This window comes from Bubalus kerabau, chromosome 2 (genome assembly GCF_029407905.1).
Source record: "Bubalus kerabau isolate K-KA32 ecotype Philippines breed swamp buffalo chromosome 2, PCC_UOA_SB_1v2, whole genome shotgun sequence".
Classification (NCBI taxonomy): Eukaryota; Metazoa; Chordata; class Mammalia; order Artiodactyla; family Bovidae; genus Bubalus; species Bubalus kerabau.
In genome coordinates this window covers 113890460-113908120 of record NC_073625.1, presented here as the reverse complement: position 1 = coordinate 113908120, position 17661 = coordinate 113890460, and the positions used below count along the sequence as shown (strand labels likewise).

Here is a 17661-nt window from a genome sequence, read left to right as displayed (position 1 = left end):
CTGGTTTACAGACCAGCATCTGCACACTGAGAATATGCCCCCACATCCCACATACCATCCCTTCCAGCCAGGGTGAGGAGCAAGCGGCTGCCCAAAGCACTCCCCCACACACACTCCCCAGTCCACTCTAGATGCCCTTCCAGCCTGGGCTTGACCATTGCACCATCCCCTGGAGTGGAGACTTAGTCTTCTTTAATGGGAGAGCTGGGAGGGGATGGAGAGAGGAAGACAGAAATAGCCAGAGAAAGAAAAATATGCAAATACATTCCAGGAAAACACACCCAAACTAAAACCACAATGATCCAGAAAAAGCTAATGCTTGGTTCCCATAAGCTTCACAATCCCATTTTCCTGACCATCCTAATGCATTCCCCGCCTCCCCCCCAAATCAGTCATTGTCCAACAGGCTATCCCGTGATCTGATTCCCTTGTTCCGCTCTCCAGTGGCTGACTGGGGCCAGTATCCCTGCCTCCGTCCTCACCCGCCTGCCCCAGGGTCCCTCCTGGACAGACGTGACCGAGGAGTGGGGCTCTCCACCCCCCAGGAGAGGACACAAAAGGAGGGAGGAAACGGCATCCACCTTTGGGCTCCACGGAAATAACCCACACCACCGAACAATCGGTTGAATTTTATTTCAAAATTGTACAAAACGGCCATACGCGGCTATAAAAAACTTCGTCTTCAGAACACGTGGAAATTCAGAAAGAACAACAAAACAGGTATCATTCACAGTGTAATGGAAAAGCTTTCTCTGAGGCAGACATTACAACTCTTCCTTCTTCTTTCCTAGTCTCTCATGGTCTCCCTCCCGGAGCGTTCGGATAAAACTGGTAAATCCCAGCTCCTGTAGGGAAGGGGAAGAGGAGAGGACCTGTAACTCCACGAGGATGTGCGCCCTCCCCTTCCGCTCCTTCCCTGACCCTCTGCATGCTCATACTTCTGGACACAGACAGGCGCCTGAGGGGGTGGCCGGGGCCATGTGGGCAGCATCGGCTTGACTATGGAGAAGCCCTGAAAAGTGGGTGAGGAAATTCTCCCACACCCGGGAACCCTGGAATTCTCCTCTGCCCCCACCCTGCTCTTGGGCCAGGACTTGTATGAGAACCTCTTGGGATTCCCTTTCAGCCGGGCCGGAGCCTCGCCTTCTTGGCTCTGAGCGTCGCAGCTGACTGTGCTATCTGGGAAGCCCCCTCAGTGGCTGTTTCCCTGCCCCTCAGCAGACAGAGCTCGGGGCAGTGCCCCCCAACGACTCACCGTCGGATTGGTGTCATACTTCTCCACAAACTTCCCGTAGTGGTAGTAGTGGAAAGTGGGGTAGGCCTTGACAGCCTCCTGCTGACACAAGTCCTTGTTGTTCTCTTTGACACAGTCAATAGCGACACAGGCAATCTGCAGGGAGCAAGAATGCGAGGGTCAGCATGGGGGTCTCCAATCTGAGACCTGAGGCCTGGACCCTCTGTGTGAAGGCTGCACCCGAGGCCCACATCCTGTGATTTCTGAGCTCCTCCCCAACAGCAGGGACACAATGAACCAAAGCACCCCCAGCCCCATGCTCCACTGAGGCCAACAGCACTTGGGTTTTAATTTTCCAGGCAGACAGGTGAGGAATGCCCTCAGACTACTGTTTAAAATCAAGAGTACAATGTAAAGGAAATTATGACTTGAAAGCATCTGTAAACACTACAAGTTTGTGATACTTTCTGTGACACACTGTGGGACTTATTCATTCATCAGCTAATATTTCCTGAACATCTTTTTGGGGAGGCAGTGTAGTACCAAGGTCAAGAATAAGAGCTTCGAAGTCAAGTTTTCCATGTGTAAGTCTTGGCTTGGCTGCATATTAACACTTACGGGAAGTCACTTAGCATCTTCATGCCTCAACATCCTCATCTGTAAAATGGAGACAGTACCAATACCCCAGCTATCAGGACATTCTGAAGACTGAGTGAGATAAGTCAGGGGAGGTGAAGGGCACATGGTCAGAGGTCAGTATACGCTAGCTGCCGTTAGAGGCACTCCTACTGGCCCAGGACACTGGCTCTGTCCCCAACAGGAGCTAAGAATCTGGTCAGGGAGCTGGGTAAAGAGGCAAATCCAAGGCATGACAGGAGGTGTGTGGAGGTGCTCCAGGGTGCCAGGATGGCCTGCAAAGGGGCTCAGAAGCACTCTGCAAAGTTTGCCCCCTGGGTGGAGGACTGATGGAGGAGGAGAAGCAGATTCCATCCTGGGGAACATATTCCAGAAGCTGGGACAGAGTTCAACATGACTAAAGCAAACAGGTTTTGGCCAGAAAGAGATTCCTAAATTGGCCACTGCCCTCTTCTTGCCTGTCTAACAAATTCCACATGCTGGGCAGTTTTTCCTTATTTATTGCTCTTTCCCAATAAGAGGGTACAAAGCAGACATGGGGAACTTTTCTCCTGTTGAGGGTCACGGAGCAGGCGGGGAGAGGAGAGGGCTGATTAATGGCAAGAGCAATCCACAAGCGTTACAGAAGAGGGGTGGCACTGATGAAGCCAAGCCTGCTCTGGATGCTACGAGGACAGCGGTGACCTCGACAAAGTCAGCCATCGAGCAACTGACATTCTTACTACAGGAAGGCAATACAGACACATCACCAGCGAGATCACTGTGGAGTCCAAAGGATGCCCTGATGCACTAAGAGGATGCTTGGATAGACCATGGCCAGAGGGGCTGCTTTCACCAGGATGGCCCAGGAGGCCTTTCCGAGGAGCTAACATTTGATCTGAGCCACAAGTGATAAGGCAGCCAGCGGCATGAAAGCCCGAGGGAAGAGCACTCAGCTAGGACCAGCCCATGCCAGGACCCAGGAGAGGAATCGGTGAGGCACCTTGAGGGCCGGAACCCACTCAGGAGCCCATGCAGAACTACGACTGTCCTGGAAGTTTAAAGCTGCTGAATAGCCGTGACTCACAGGGTTCTCTGGCTGCTGGTTATTCACATTTGGATGGAGGCCCTCTTTCCAGGCAGGAGAGCCCTGCAGGGCACCAACAGTCATGCTTATTTACCTGTGCCCAGGTAAGCAGGGCTGACAGGCAGTGAAGAGTGAGTCTTGCATTCTGGTTACCAGTCACTCGTCCCCCACTTACCCACCCTCACGCCCCCTTCTACCTCCTAGGCTACACAGCATTCTATATGATGAGACCTCTTAGAGCGGAGTCTGCAAACTCTGCCCACAATTGCTATTTGACTCTCAGTCCTCTTCCTTTTAAAAAAAAAAAAAAAGAATCTTAGTCGCCAACCTAGAAAAAGAGCCCAAAGATTTTTATATAAAGTTTGGCTTTCCAGCTTTTCTTTAAAAGCCAAATCTGAGGGCACTTGCCCTGCATTCCCATGGGTAATATGTGGCTAGGAAAGTGGGGTAGCTGTCTCCTTCAGGCAGGGTCAGCTTGCTGTCTGTCTGTATCCACACATACCAGCAGGCTTCTGAGAATTCCAGCTCATCCTCTAAAGCCCTCCCTGATTTATTTAGGAATGTGAGGCAGAGGCTCCTCTGGCCATCTTCAGGGCTCCGTTTCTCAAGGCAGGTGCTGAGCGGCCGGGGGCCTGGTGGGAACCATGCACCGGGGCAGCCCTCGTCTAGGGGCCATTGCTCCCCTGCTAGGCTGTGAAAGTGTTTAATGAGCTTTGCTCCAGGCCGCTACTCTTCCTGCATCCGCTTTAAATTATGGATTTAATCTGTATACATTCCCTGGAGCTGTGGGAAATGTAGTGTATGGTTTTATAAATTGACTAAATAAAAAATGGGTACTTATTCTGAATCCCCTAATATAGCTGCCAGTTACATATCCGAAGCGCTTCTTCCAGCTGCAAAGGCTCCTCAGCTCTCAGTCTCTATAGCAGAAGGGGAGACAAGCATGGGCCCTCTACAGGAAGTGGCTTAGACTCTCTGGAAAGAAGGCAGCAAATAAACCTCTCCATGTCTATCCCAATTTCACCTAAGTGCTGCCCCCCTTACACCCCCTCAAGATTTGCACCAGCTCACCCACAGCGCTGAACGTACACTAACTTCTAGATTTGTTCAGTGTCCTGCAACGTCCTGTCCGTCCAGCACTTGCCAATGGCACCTGCAACTCCTGGCTGAAGGGAGCTAGAAATGAGGCCAGTGATGGAGAGGCTTGAGGACACCTCGCCTGGTTTCCTCGACCTCCGAGGGGGACGACCCTGTCCCTGCTGAGTTCTCCAGGGACTGAACCTAGTTAGCCATGCAGTGACTTGCTCATTAACACACCTGCTCTGGCTTCCCTTCCTCTGTCCCCTCCACTGATCCCCAAGACCACGTCCCCAGAAATCCCCTGCACAGGAGTCCAGGCCCCGAGTCCACTTCTGGGAGACCTCTGACAATGCCTATACATTCGGTTCTGATGCTGCCCCTTTCCATCTAGTAGCTTTGGGCTAGTCATTTAACCTCGCTGAGACTCAATCTCCTCATCTGTAAAATGAGAGAGTAATAATACCGAGGTGACTAAACGCCTGTGAGGACAACGTAACAAAAGGCTTTAGAAGTAATACCAGCAGAAGAGGAGGAGCACTTAGGAACTATCAAACATGTTACCCAGGTCCTTTATCCAGTCAACATCTACAGAGATTTCAGGCGTCAAGACTGGGGGGGATTCAAGGGCAAATGAGGTCTCTGCCCTCAGGGAGAGCTCCCTTCTATGAACTCGAGGGACGATACACAACACACACCACACAGCCAGAGCCACCCTAGCTTCGCCAGCCAATCACAGAGGGGCTCCCGCTGCTCCAGGGCCTGCTCCTCGGATGACCTTGCACCTGGCCGGGGCTGTGCTGAACTGCTGACCCCCTGCCCCCACCCCCACGCTGGGACACTTTGCTGAGCCGTGAGAGACGGGCCCCACTTTGCCAGGCCAATGGTCAGCCTTCCACTTGAGATCCTTGTCCTCACGGCCTCCTCCAGAACGCCTCCTGTTCCAACATTAACAGTGTGCGGCCCTTTCTACACCCAGCATGTCAACTGCTAAAGTCCCCAGTAACCTCCTGGGAGGGGGAGGCTCCCCAGTTAAAATATGAGCTGCCTCATGTGGCTTTATTGATTCAGTAAAATAAATCTCTGCAGGAGCTAATATTGACTTTGGCTATGAAAATGGAAGTGAACAACCAACTGCATATTGATTGGGGAAGGAACAGGGACAAGCTTCTGGGTGGGAAAAAAATGCAATTCTGCCTCACAGGTGGCAGCATGGGGTGTCAGGAAGAATCGGGAGTCAGGAGACCCACTTCTGGCTGTCAGTGACACACAGGGTGTCCCTGGGCAAGAGACACAGCTCCTCCTTTCTGGGCCTTCATCCCTCAGGAGGAGGAGAGGGCTGGACAGGCCAGCAGTCCCTAAACACCAGCCTGTGGTCAGCACAAATTCCTGGAGCCATCCCCCAAGGCTCTGATCTGATAGTTCTAGGATGGCACCCAGCCATCACGGCACCAGCACCCCGGCTGAAAACAGGATGCTTCCTGCTGCTACTGAGAGCCGTCTCCAGGAAAGCTGGCCTGCCAACTGCCGGGGACAGAGAGTTAAGTGTATTCCTGAAAATGAGTGAGGGTGATGCTTGGCTTGGAAGGAGAGACAAGGAATAACTCTAGAAAAAGGTCAGCAACGTTACTGGCCCGAGTTAAGATAATTAAGCAAAGGCATATCAGTATCTCAGAGAAGGAGGGGGTCACCATGGAAACGAGACCCCTGTTCATCAGCAGGGGGGATGGAGAAGAGAAGGAACAGCCCTCAGCTGCCAATGGCGGGCACAGACAGCCTAGTCTCATGAGGACTGGTGTGATCCCCTCACGGGCCCTGGAGACCTGAGCAGCCAAGGGGTGGGGAGCTCCCACTCCGGTCAACCTCCTGTGTGCCCAGGGCACCAAGTGTTCTGGGTAAAGAATGATGGGAGCTTTGTTGGAGAGACTGCCAGTCCAGCTCTGGTCCTGGGGAGTAAAGGCCTCCCCGAACCAACCCACGCCCAGCCCTGCAGGGACGAGCAGCCTGGGCTGTGCTGGAGCGGCCAGACTGGGAGCAGCCACCCTGCTCAGGTCGAGGGTGGCAGAAGTGGGTGGAGGGGTGAGGGAGACAGAAGACAGGAAGCAGCTCCCTGCCATGCCCCTCTCAATGCAAGCCAAGTGAAGTTTCTGTCCTTATATTCCCTCTTGATGGTAAAGGGTGTCTCAAGGGCACAGGCAGGGCTCGCAGGTGACCATGGGACTTCCTGATTCAGGGAGGTGTCTGGAGTCTGAGTCCTCCCACATGTGCCTGGCTTCCTCTGACTCACTGTTTCTATACAGCTCTCACCACCCCATCACTGCCACCGTGGGGCCAATGCAAGGCGATCTCAGCATCTGTATCCCACCTGCCCCAGCTGTGCCTGACAATTCCACCTGGAAAAATAAGGCAGAGATGTATCGGACTTTGGATTTGGGTGTGTGTGAGTGTGTTTGGGGGCATTTCATGGGACAGGTTCCTACGATGGAGTCCCAGACTGGGAAGAGTCTATGAGACCATCTAAACCAGCGCTGTGACTTTAGAAAAAGGAAACATTGAGACCTGGAGAGTCTAACAGCTCACACAGCTTAGCAGCAGCCCAGATGCACCAGCCTGAGTTCTGGGGTCTTCCCGCTGCCATATGCCCCTGCAGCCTCGGAGTCTGCCTGGTCTGCTGGAGCTGCCGGGGGCACTGCCTGGGCCCTTCCCTGTGCTCTAAGCCGATCTGCAGCTCTAGTTTGTTAATTTTCTGCTTCATCAGTCCGCAGCTGCAGGAGCCTTTCACTTAGGCAGGATGAGGCTCCGTTCCCATGGCCTTGCTCTCCTCCACCTTGGCCGCCTCCAGTTGACTTTTGTGGGATATTTTCATTTGTACTTTTAATTATACAAGTAGTGCATGACTACAAATCCTACCGTAAAAAGATGTGAGCATTAAAAAAGAATGAACAAATGACCCTTTTACCACCCCCTCCCTTCAAGGAAGGGCTGTAACAGTTCAGTGTATCCCTTTCAGTAGATTTTGCAGCATAAACGCAGCCAGCTCTATCCTGCCTTCTAAAAAGGATGTCCTGGTTGCCAGAAATCCCTATGTCTCAGCAGAAGCTGCTTGGGGAGGGCGACCTGAACAGAAGGGAGGAAGGTGTGGGCACTGGTAGTAATGGGAAGCTGGAGGTGGGACAAGAGATGAAGAGGAAGGGTGTCCTTACCTTTCGGTCATCTTTGAAGGCATCAGCAGTGGCAGTAAAGTGTGGAATGGCCTTCTTACAGTGCGGGCACCCTGTGTGAGAGCGAAGGAGAGAGCCTTGCACATGGAACCTCCAGAGAGGCCTTTCCAGGAGTTTCTCTCCTCCCAGCAGACTTCAGGGTTCATCTGACTCCCACCCACTGCACACCCACCGTCAGGGTTCAGGTATCAGCCCCACCACTCGAACTCTCCATTGTGCGTCTGCTGTCCGCACGAGGGCTCTGCAGGAGGCCTGTGCCAGAGTGAGGTTCACTCTTGCCTGGGACCTCCCACCCCATACCCTCCCACCCCACACCCACCCCCAAGGCTGGGGGTGGGGGACACAGACACTGTGGTCTTGCTCTGCAAGCTCCTTGCACGGAGGGCTGCCCTCAGGGCTCAGAAGAGCCTGATCCAGGGTGCAGCGGGAGCTTCGGGCTTCGAAGAGGAGGACATGTGCTCTGGCCTCTCGGAGCCTGTTATGAAGCTCCTTCTTGTGCCCCAGTGACAATGGCAGAGCTCACCACTTCACGACTGAAAAGGCGCACGTGGGACAGTGGAAGGTGGGAGCAAGCACTCGGCCCGACTCGGGCAGCTCACGCACTGCTGTCGATTCCCACATTCCCCCCAGCCCTCACCCCTGGACCGAGGACCCCTGGTTGTCATGCTGTCCTTCCACTCCTGCCTTAGAGTCCGCCTGAACTCGGGATCCACGAACGGGAGCGTTGAGGTCAGGATAAGAGGAGGACAAGCTGCCGGAGTCCCTGCCGCTTCTTAGGGCCTGGGTTCCCGACCCAGGGATGAGGACCATAGCTCCAGAAGCCCTGAATGGGACAGTGGCATGTGTGCTGCCCCGAGCCCCTCCGGTTCCAGCGACAGGTCCCCGGCATGGGGCCCACCTGCGTACGGCCTCTTTCTCCTGTCTCGGCAAGCCCAGGACACCATCCTCCAGGAAGGAAGCCCAAGAAACTGCAGGCTGCTCTGTCCCAAACCTGCTTTCCTGGCCTTCCCCTCAGCTTTGGTCCATCAAAACCCAAACCCACCTCTCCCTACCACTCTCCAGACATTGAACCCAACTGCCAAGAAAACAGAACTGTTTTGAGGGAAGGAGTTCCCTGACTGTGGTAATTAATTCTGATCAAAACACAGGTGGGAGAGGCCAGATGCACCCTGGGGAGCCTGGGCCCCAGCCAACTTCTTGACCAACAGTTGGACCAGGCCTTCGGGCCCTCCAACAGCCTTGGGGAAGCCAAGGCAGAGAACAGATACAGCCTGGCTCATCTGCTCTCTCTCTTTTTAAAATAAGGTAATAATGACTGGCATTTCAAAGGGTTTTGTGAAACCAAATTAAGGCAGAGCTACAACTTTAATCTGAATTTAGCACATGAGCTGGTTTCTGAGATGGGCAGGACCACCCATATGGCCTGGCTAGTGGAGTGGCCAGCTGGCCCCAGAGCAGCATGGACGGTGGTGATGGGAGGATTTTCCCAACGTCCATCACAGGAGTAGAGAAGAGAGCTGGGCTGGTCACAGTTACACCAGAACTGAGACAAAGTACTGAGCACAGCCTAACTCATGGCAGATGCCAATGGCAATTATAAGAACACGGTACTAATTTTTCCCAATAGAGGGAAGAATGGCTCAAATTCATGCAAATATCAATACTACAAAGGAATGATGGTATAGAGCTTTCAAAACATTTAAAGAGCAAAATATACTGGTCGAGAGTTCATCAAAGTATGCCCTGCAGTACCTAGAGGTCCCCTGTGAGTGGCATGTGAATGCCCACTAAGACATCAGGCTGGCAGGAAATAAGCTACTCCCTTCCCCCAAATCTGGAATCACTACTAATTTCTCCTTTTTAACTTCTCTGCTTACTGAAAGTATAAAGGTCACTGTCAGTTTAGTGCAAATTCCTGCTACCATCAATTTAAAGCACCCAGATCTCAGATTAATGGCCTTCTGCTACATCTCATTTTCTCATTACCCAAAAGAAAGAGCATGGCAGATGAATAACTACAGGGGAGGCTGTTTTAGAAAGGGCATGAAGATGTTCCCCAGACATGTCAGGTGGGCCAGAAGAGGCATGATTTTTTAATATGGGCTCTTTAAAAAGGCACCACCTCTGTGTCGCAGGAAACTAAAGCAGCCTCCCAGAGTTGGGAGAGAGGAACAAAGACCAAGGACAGGACAGAAAATTCCAATTCCAACTCAGCCAAGCTGGCCTAAGAGAGGCAGTCATCATGACCAGACCATTCAGAGCAAACAGAGGGGCTTGGAACAGGAGAGAACAACAAAACAGCAGAAGAGCTGTGTAGAAACTATGGGGGGAGGATGTGGGGGGAGGTGGGATACAGGGGGACAGGGCAAATGGGTGCTTGCTTTTTACTTTCCACCTACCTTTATCAGGTATGTGACCTTTCTGCAGTATTTAGATTCTTTATATACAAATTAAGTATATGTTACAGTCCATGGGGTAGCAAAGACTACATGACTGAGTGACTAACCCTTTTACTTCACTTCACTATACACTATCTATAGGATAAATAAGAATATATTATTTTATTGTTATTTTATTGCCAAGAAAAAGAAATGCAAAAAGGCAAAATGGTTGTCTGAGGAGGCCTTACAAATAGCTGAGAAAAGAAGCTAAAGGCAAAGGAGAAAAGGAAAGATATACCCATTTGAATGCAGAGTTCCAAAGAATAGCAAGGAGAGATAAGAAAGCCTTCCTCAGTGATCAGTGCAAAGAAATAGAGGAAAACAATAGAATGGGAAACACTAGAGATCTCTTCAAGAAAATTAGAGATACAAAGGGAACATTTCATGCAAAGATGGGCACAATAAAGGGCAGAAATGGTACAGACCTAATAGAAGCAGAAGATATTAAGAAGAGGTGGCAAGAAGACACAGAAGACATATACAAAAAAGATCTTCATGACTCAGATAACCATGACGATGTGATCACTCACCTAGAACCACACATCCTGGAATGCAGGCCTTAGGAAGCATCACTACGAGCAAAGCTAGTGGAGGTGATGGAATTCCAGCTGAGCTATTTCAAATCCTAAAAGATGATGCTGTTAAAGTGCTGTACTCAATATGCCAACAAATCTGGCAAACTCAGCAGTGGTCACAGGATCAGAAAAGGTCAGTTTTCATTCCAATCCCAAAGAAAGGCAAAGACAAAGAATGTTCAAACTACTGCACAATTGCACTCATCTCACACACTAGCAAAGTAATACTCAAAATTCTCCAACCCAGGATTCAACAGTACGTGAACTGTGAACTTCCAGATGTTCAAGCTGGATTTAGAAAAGGCAGAGGAACCAGAGATCAAATTGCAAACATCTGCTGGATCATCAAAAAAGCAAGAGAGTTCCAGAAAAACACCTACTTCTGCTTTATTGACTATGCCAAAGCCTTTGACTGTGTGGATCACAACAAACTGTGGAAAATTCTTCAAGAGATGGGAATACCAGACCACCTGACCTACCTCCTGAGAAATCTGTATGCAGATCAAGAAGCAACAGTTAGAACCGGACATGGAATAACAGACTGGTTCCAAATCAGGAAAGAAGTATGTCAAGGCTGTATATTGTCACCCTGCTTATTTAACTTATATGCAGAGTACATTATGAGAAATGCCAGGCTGGAGGAAGCACAAGCTGGAATCAAGACTGCTGGGAGAAATATCAATAACCACAGATATGCAGATGATACTACCTTTATGGCAGAAAGCAAAGAAGAACTAGAGAGCTTCTTGATGAAAGTGAAAAAGGAGAGTGAAAAAGCTGCTTAAAACTCAACATTCAAAAAATGAAGATCATGGCATCTGGTCCCATCGCTTCATGGGAAATAGTGGAAACAGTGACAGACTTTTATTTTCTTGGGCTCCAAAATCACTGCAGATGGTGACTGTAGCCATGAAATTAAAAGATGCTTGCTTCTTGGAAGAAAAGCTATGACCAACCTAGACAGCATATTAAAAAGCAGGGACATTACTTTGCCAACAAAGGTCCGTCTAGTCAAGGCTATGGTTTTTCCAGTGATCATGGATGTGAGAGTTGGACTATAAAGAAAGCTGAGTGCCGAAGAATTGATGCTTTTGAACTGTGGTGTTGGAGAAGACTCTTGAGAGCCCCTTGGACTGCAAGGAGATCAAACCAGTCCATCCTAAATGAAATCAGTTCTGAATATTCACTGGAAGGACTGATGCTGAAGCTGAAACTCCAATACTTTGGCCACCTGATGCGAAGAACTCACTCCTTGGAAAAGACCCTGATGCTGGGAAAGATTGAAGGGAGGAGGAGAAGGGGACAACAGAGGATGAGATGGTTGGATGGCATCACCAACTTCATGGACATGAGTTTGAGCAAGGTCCGGGAGCTGGTGATGGACAGGAAAGCCTGGTGTGCTCTACAGTCCATTTGGTTGCAAAGAGTCGGACACAACTGAGCAACTGAACTGAACTGATTTTATTGCTGAAAACATTTTAAAGATTTTTTTCCATTAGGTAGTCCCCTCCCCTCTGCTCCTGTCCAATGATGAACACACATCTCAGAGCCCGGAGCAGAGCTCAGGGCAGGACATGGCAGCAAGGGAAATGGGAGACTCCAGACACCAAGCCCTCTGCCAGCAGCTGAGTCGCTCAGCAACAGGCCCTGCATGGATCACATTTAGTTATTTCTCATTGGGATGGACTGTGAGACTTTTGAGGTGGGCAGGGACCAGGCCTCTTTCCCAGGTATCCTGGGTCCCAAACATGAAGCACAAAGCTGTTACTTTAAGGAGGTCATTAGCACCCCAGCAGGGTAGGTGTCCCCACTGAGGTCTGGGAGCAGGGGGAGAGAATTTGGGGAAAGTATTCAGTCTGGACTCTCTCAAGTCCACCCCATGGCTGGTCAAAGACTCTCTCTCCAGCCAGGTTCTCACCAGGTGCTGGGAAGTAACTACCCTCTGAATCAGGATTGTGACTAAGACAGGGTATCAGCCCAGGCCGCAGGCAGGGCTCCATCATCACTAACTTGCTGCCAAGCCTCAGGCAAGTCAGGCATCTCCTAGTCTTAGTGCTGTACCCCCAACTCTGCCTGGACGGAAGACAGCTTCTTAAGATCCACACAGTCTTATGGATTTACTCTCAGGACAGAGGAGGACAGGAGGAAGCTCTGCAAGGGACTGAAAGAGCGCAAGGCCCACGTGCAGAAGAAAAGGCACAACCAGAGGAAGCGTCAGCCACAGGAGGGCGGGGTTGGAGGCTAGGCCAGGAGGCGACCTGCCTGGACAGTGAGAGCTGAGCAGACCTTCTTCACTGGAGAGGAAGGGACAGGAGGCTAGGACTAGACTGAGCTGCCTGCTTCTCTGTAGAGTACAGCTTTGTTATCCCCATTCCATTACACTAAGCTATAACCTGGGGGAGAAAGGGCAGAGCAAAAATTCAAGAGCCTTTCCTTTACGCATCAGTGAACAACTTTAAAATGGGAACACACACAATTTGAGATCACAAACACCTACATCAGCAGACACGTCATTCCCTCAACTTAAGCTTTGATTAAAATGGGGATCCTGGTGGGGAGCTCTTAGCGAATGTGCCTGAACTTTCACCACAGCTTCAACCCCACGGCTTCAGAGCCACTCAGGAAGGTCAGGGAGAGGAGGCTGGGCTGGCGGTGCTCAGGAAGACAGGAACACAGAGGCCTAATGAGGCGGGCTGAATTCCCAGCTAAGAAGTGCCAGGGTTCAAAGGTGAAGTCAATGGCTGGAGGGATGGAGGGAGCCAGATGGGGAGAGTCCAGGGACGTGAGGTGGCTGAGTAATCATTAATACAAGGCAGGCCCCAGGCACAGGCAGAAGCAGAGGGCTTTAGGATTATTGTGAGAACAGAACCCAACCGAGCCGGCCCTGGATTCTGAAGGACCTCAGCCAGGAATGAAACTAGAGCTCTGCTCACAGCGAAAATGGCCCAGGGTTGGCTTGCGGCTGCCCAGGTCCCTAGGGGGATCTCTCACCCCATCCTGCACCCCTCGGCGAGCACCCCAGCGACTTACATGGGGCGTAGAACATGACCAAGGCGTGCTTCTTCCGCTTTAGGGTCTCCCGGAAGTTGTCCCCAACCAGATGCAACACGCTGGTCTGCTGCTCTTCCCAGGCGGGGTCTGGGGGTGGCGGGGACTCGGGGCTAAAGGAATCGGAGTGGAGGGGAGACAGTCACTGGGAGAAGTGCTTCCACCACCCCGCTAACCCCCAACCACTCAAGGGAGCACGTAAGAGAAAATCACTTTGCATCCTGCCCAAAACTGAATTCAAATCCTCAGTTTAAACAGAAAGAAAAGTGAACTGTCTGCAAAGATTCCCTCCAAGGAGCCTCTTAAGAAGCCATTTTGTGAAGGTATAAAGGACCTGAGCCTGTTTTGGGGACAAGGAGCCTCTCCAGTCGTCTCCTCACCCTGGGGAGAACCCCAGCACCTGGGTTCCCTCTTTCCCTCCCTCCTGCCTCTTCTGGTACCCTAAGCACTCCATGATCTTCTGCTCCCGAGCCTTTGTTCTGGTGGAGAGAGCATGGGCTAAAGAGTGAGGTAGGGTCTGCGTTCAAATCCAGATTACCGATCACCTGCGTGACCTTAGGTTAAGTTACCAAACCCTTCTGAGCTTCCACTTTCCTTTCTGTTAAATGAATACAATGATACCTACTTCCTGGGATCCTTAAGAAGAGCAGAGACAGAGCATGTAAAGCACCTAGTCGGTCAAGCAACTATCAGTTGCTAAGAGCCTGTAAGCACTCATAAAAGACAGGCATTCGATAAAGGTTCACAATTTTTCAGGCTACTTCTGTCCACTGGTCCCTCCACTCTGCCTCACAGAAGTATAGATCTCCAGGGTCTTTTAAAGCCCTTGCTGCCCTTGACCCTCTTCCTACAATCATGCTTCTCTCTCCCTTCTCTGAGAAGTGGCTCTGGGGAGTGGTCCAGAACCCATGCTGCCACATCCACTCCCTGCCTGCACTCCCTTCTTCTCCTGGTGCCACACAGCTCCTGCTCACCAGACCTCAGGCCTTGTATCCAGCGAGGGCAGCATAGCGCAGTGCCAGCTGCCCCAAATTCATGCTCATCTTTCAGAAGCCCTCCTTCCAGGCACCTGCAGATACCCCACCCACCTTCCCCAAAGCCCATTCTCTTCTTCTGGTTCCATCTCCATGCTCCTGCAATTCTCAAAAAGTTTCATCCATCTGCGTGGCTTCCATAACCCCCTAGGCTGAGGATGATTTGAGCCCTGACCTCTCATCCAAGCCCATTTCTAGGTGTTCTCCCGGTATTTCCACCTGGAGGTCCAACTGTCACCCCAATCCCAATAAGATTTAGAACTGTTCCCCTTCTTCCACACCTCCCGAAACAGTTTTCTTCCCCACCTTCTTCGTTTGGTTAATGGCACCCGTGCTCTTGTGACCAAGACTGGCCTCTCCCAGCCTTCCTGTCTTGCCCCGTTCTTTGCCCTCCAGATCCCCTCATACACCCTGGGTTCCCCAGCTGACACCACCCACCAACCCTCTGTTCTGCTCTGTCCCAGGATCCTGCTTCCCTGGGCTGGTCTGCTGGTGGGCACATCTTAGTTACCTGATTGGGTCACTCGTGCACAAGCCTGGAAGCACCATCAACCTCATCCGACACCATCTGCTCGCCCTCCTGCTGATGGCCTCAGCCCCTCATTATCTCAAAGCATCTGCTGTTAAATGATGCTCTGCCTGGTGGATTCCTTTTAAGTTCCCAAAGAACCACAATTTGTCCCGAGGAAAGGCACTTCACCTCTCTGAACCAAGGAAATAGGGATAGGCCTTGGTAGGATCTGAGTATAAAATGGGGCAAAAGTTATACAAGCATGCTGCCAAGGCTGGGAGGTTCCAGCACTTAGGTGGTGGCACCATTGGTTACTGCACCACATGAGAACTGGCATCAATAACAAACACAGCTTCCTCGAGTATTTCCACACACCATGCACAATAATCCAATTTAATTCTCTGAACAAGTCTATGGGAAAATATTGTCTCCACTTTACAGATGGGAAGCTGGAGCTTAGCAGGGTCAAGTAAACAGCCCAGGGTCATGATCTGAGTGCAGGGTTCTCAGACTCTGAAGCCCATGCTCTTATCCTAGTGCTTTTTCAGGTGGTGACTAGGACAGGAAGGACAGAGACCCTCCATGCTCGCTATCTGTGTCCAGTCCTTTGGGCCAAGGATTGGCAATGATCAATCCTCTGGTTCCCCCAGCCCTCTAACCACAGTGCAAACACCAGGGACCTCACCTGAGCCCTCACCCTGCTCAGTCCTTCCCAGGGAACCAGCCCTGTCAGCAGAGCGAGGCCAGAGAGGTAGGTGTGAAGAGCAACCTGCTTCCTGCACCAGAGGACTGGCAGAGAGAGCATCTCGTTCCTCTTGGAGATGAACCACTGCTCCCTCTGGCCCTAAGACAAGGCCTGGCTACTCTGAGCATCCACCCCTAGTGATCAGCAGGAGACTGGAGGGGCTGAGACCAGGACCTGACCAGTCCACTCACCTCTTGCCAGGAGCCTCTCCTGAACCAAGTGGAAACTTTGCTCCTGTTCCATAAGTTGGTGTTTCTCAAAACCCCATCACTCATTTCTTTCATTCACATTTTCCGAATCAAAGGTTCAGAATCTGCACTTCAATAAGCGCCTCAACACCAGGTAATGTTTACATGCATCCAAGTTTGAGGACCAGTGTTCTGACAAAGTAACTGCCCCTGGATGCTGCTATTCTGCAGAGTTCTCGCGTCACTGGGTGACTCTCAAGTCTTGGTTCTCACACGGGCATGATTATGCCACACACTAGGGGCCTGTGCAAAGGCTGGAGAGTGTCTTCTTTGACTTTACCTTTCCCTCAGGTAAGGGAAAGGTATGGGGCAGAAATGGAGCAGTATTCTAAAATATTCTAGTTATGTGTGGGTGTGTGTCTCGGGGGAGGGGTGAGGACAGGAGAAAGCACTTGTGTGGTGGCCCTTAGTCCCCTCGCAGGAGGGGGAGAGGCTAATAACTGCAGGTTCCAAAGTCCTCGAATGAACAATTGCAAGGCTCCTCATGATGTTTTTTGGACTTGCAGGCTGCCATGGAGTGAACTGTGTGCCCTACCCCAAATTCTTATGCTGAAGTCCTAATCCCAAATACCCTAGAACGGGACTGTATGTGGAGAGAGGGTCTTTAGAGAGGTAAGTTAAAATGAGGTCATTCGGGTAGACCCTCATCTGATCTCACGGGTATCCTTTAAAGACGAGGAGATTAGGACACAGCTGGGGGAAGACCATGTGAGAACACGGAGATGGCCACAGAGAGGCTCAGGGAAAGCAACACCCCCGTCTTATCTGGTCTCTAGAATTGTAAAAAAAACAAAAAAGGAAAAAAAAAAAAAAAAACTCCTGCTATTAAGCCACCCGGCCTGTGGTCCTGGCAGTGGCAGCCCTCACAAACTAATACCCAGGCAGAGGGAGCTCTTCAACCCTTTCTTTTCAACCCGAAACCACCACGGACCACCCCATGGACACTACTGAAGGCCCAGAATTGGGCCCCTGGAGTCCAGCTCTGGATGTGAAGAGCTGGGTTTCCTTTGTCCACTCACAAGGAATGGCATAAAGTGTATATGATGAAACCTGGGGCTAGCACACTGGGGAAGGCTGTCCTAATAAAGAATCACATGGCTTCCTGCAGCTGATGCCACCACACCTAGAAAGGTTACTGTGACCTGCTGGATGAGGACACGGGGTCAGCACACCCGAGGTGCCCTGAGGATTGGGAAGCCCTATCTGTCTTGGCTCCCAGGCCCTGAGCCAAGGTCAGCGGCTCCTAAGTGTACTTCATCTCCTCAAGGCCCTGTCCAGCGGCCGACAGCCAGGGACCAGCACGTGCTATCGAGACCATCAGACTCACTTTCGCATCCACTCGATGAAGCTCTTCTTTGTTCTGAGCGCAGGCACTGCGTACTTCTCCCCATTCTTAAAATATTTGAGTGTAGGAAACTCGGCAATGTGGAATCGTTCTGCCAGGGCCTTGTTGACGGTGGCATCGACAGCTGCAAGGACACCAGAGCTCTGGGACGGGGGAGAGGCCAACCATGCATGACACCCTCAGACGCGGTGCTGGCAGAAGAGGAGCCCAGACGCCGGCCCCAGCCCACCCTGGGCCTGTCAGAACCTCATGGGGCGGGAACTCCATACATCCCAGGAACAACTGGACACTGGCATGTCCACCAATCTCATTTGTGGCCTGAGATGAAGCCTTTTTATCGCCCCCATCAACCAGGTAGAGTAGACTGCGGCAGTTCCCGATAGGCAAGGTCCCACAGAAAAAGAACCATGGGGCTTCATCCCAGAACCCATGACCTTGGCAGAGGTCACCTGGATGGGTACCTCCAGGTACATTCCTCTG

General features: G+C 51.3%; 1 protein-coding gene across 2 annotated transcripts in view; it reads right to left on the bottom strand.

Annotated features, from left to right (window-relative positions):
• Window positions 1–614: 614 nt before the first annotated feature.
• Window positions 615–17661, bottom strand: part of PDIA5 (protein disulfide isomerase family A member 5) — a 93079-nt gene continuing 76032 nt past the window's right edge. For both annotated transcript variants that reach the window (XM_055568396.1, XM_055568397.1), the window contains exons 13-17: window positions 17164–17324; window positions 13281–13411; window positions 7217–7287; window positions 1256–1390; window positions 615–845 (exon numbers count right to left, since the gene is read on the bottom strand). In XM_055568396.1, coding sequence (XP_055424371.1) covers window positions 765–845; window positions 1256–1390; window positions 7217–7287; window positions 13281–13411; window positions 17164–17324 — 579 coding nt within the window. In that variant the 3' untranslated portion in view covers window positions 615–764. The remainder of the gene's footprint in view (window positions 846–1255; window positions 1391–7216; window positions 7288–13280; window positions 13412–17163; window positions 17325–17661) is intronic.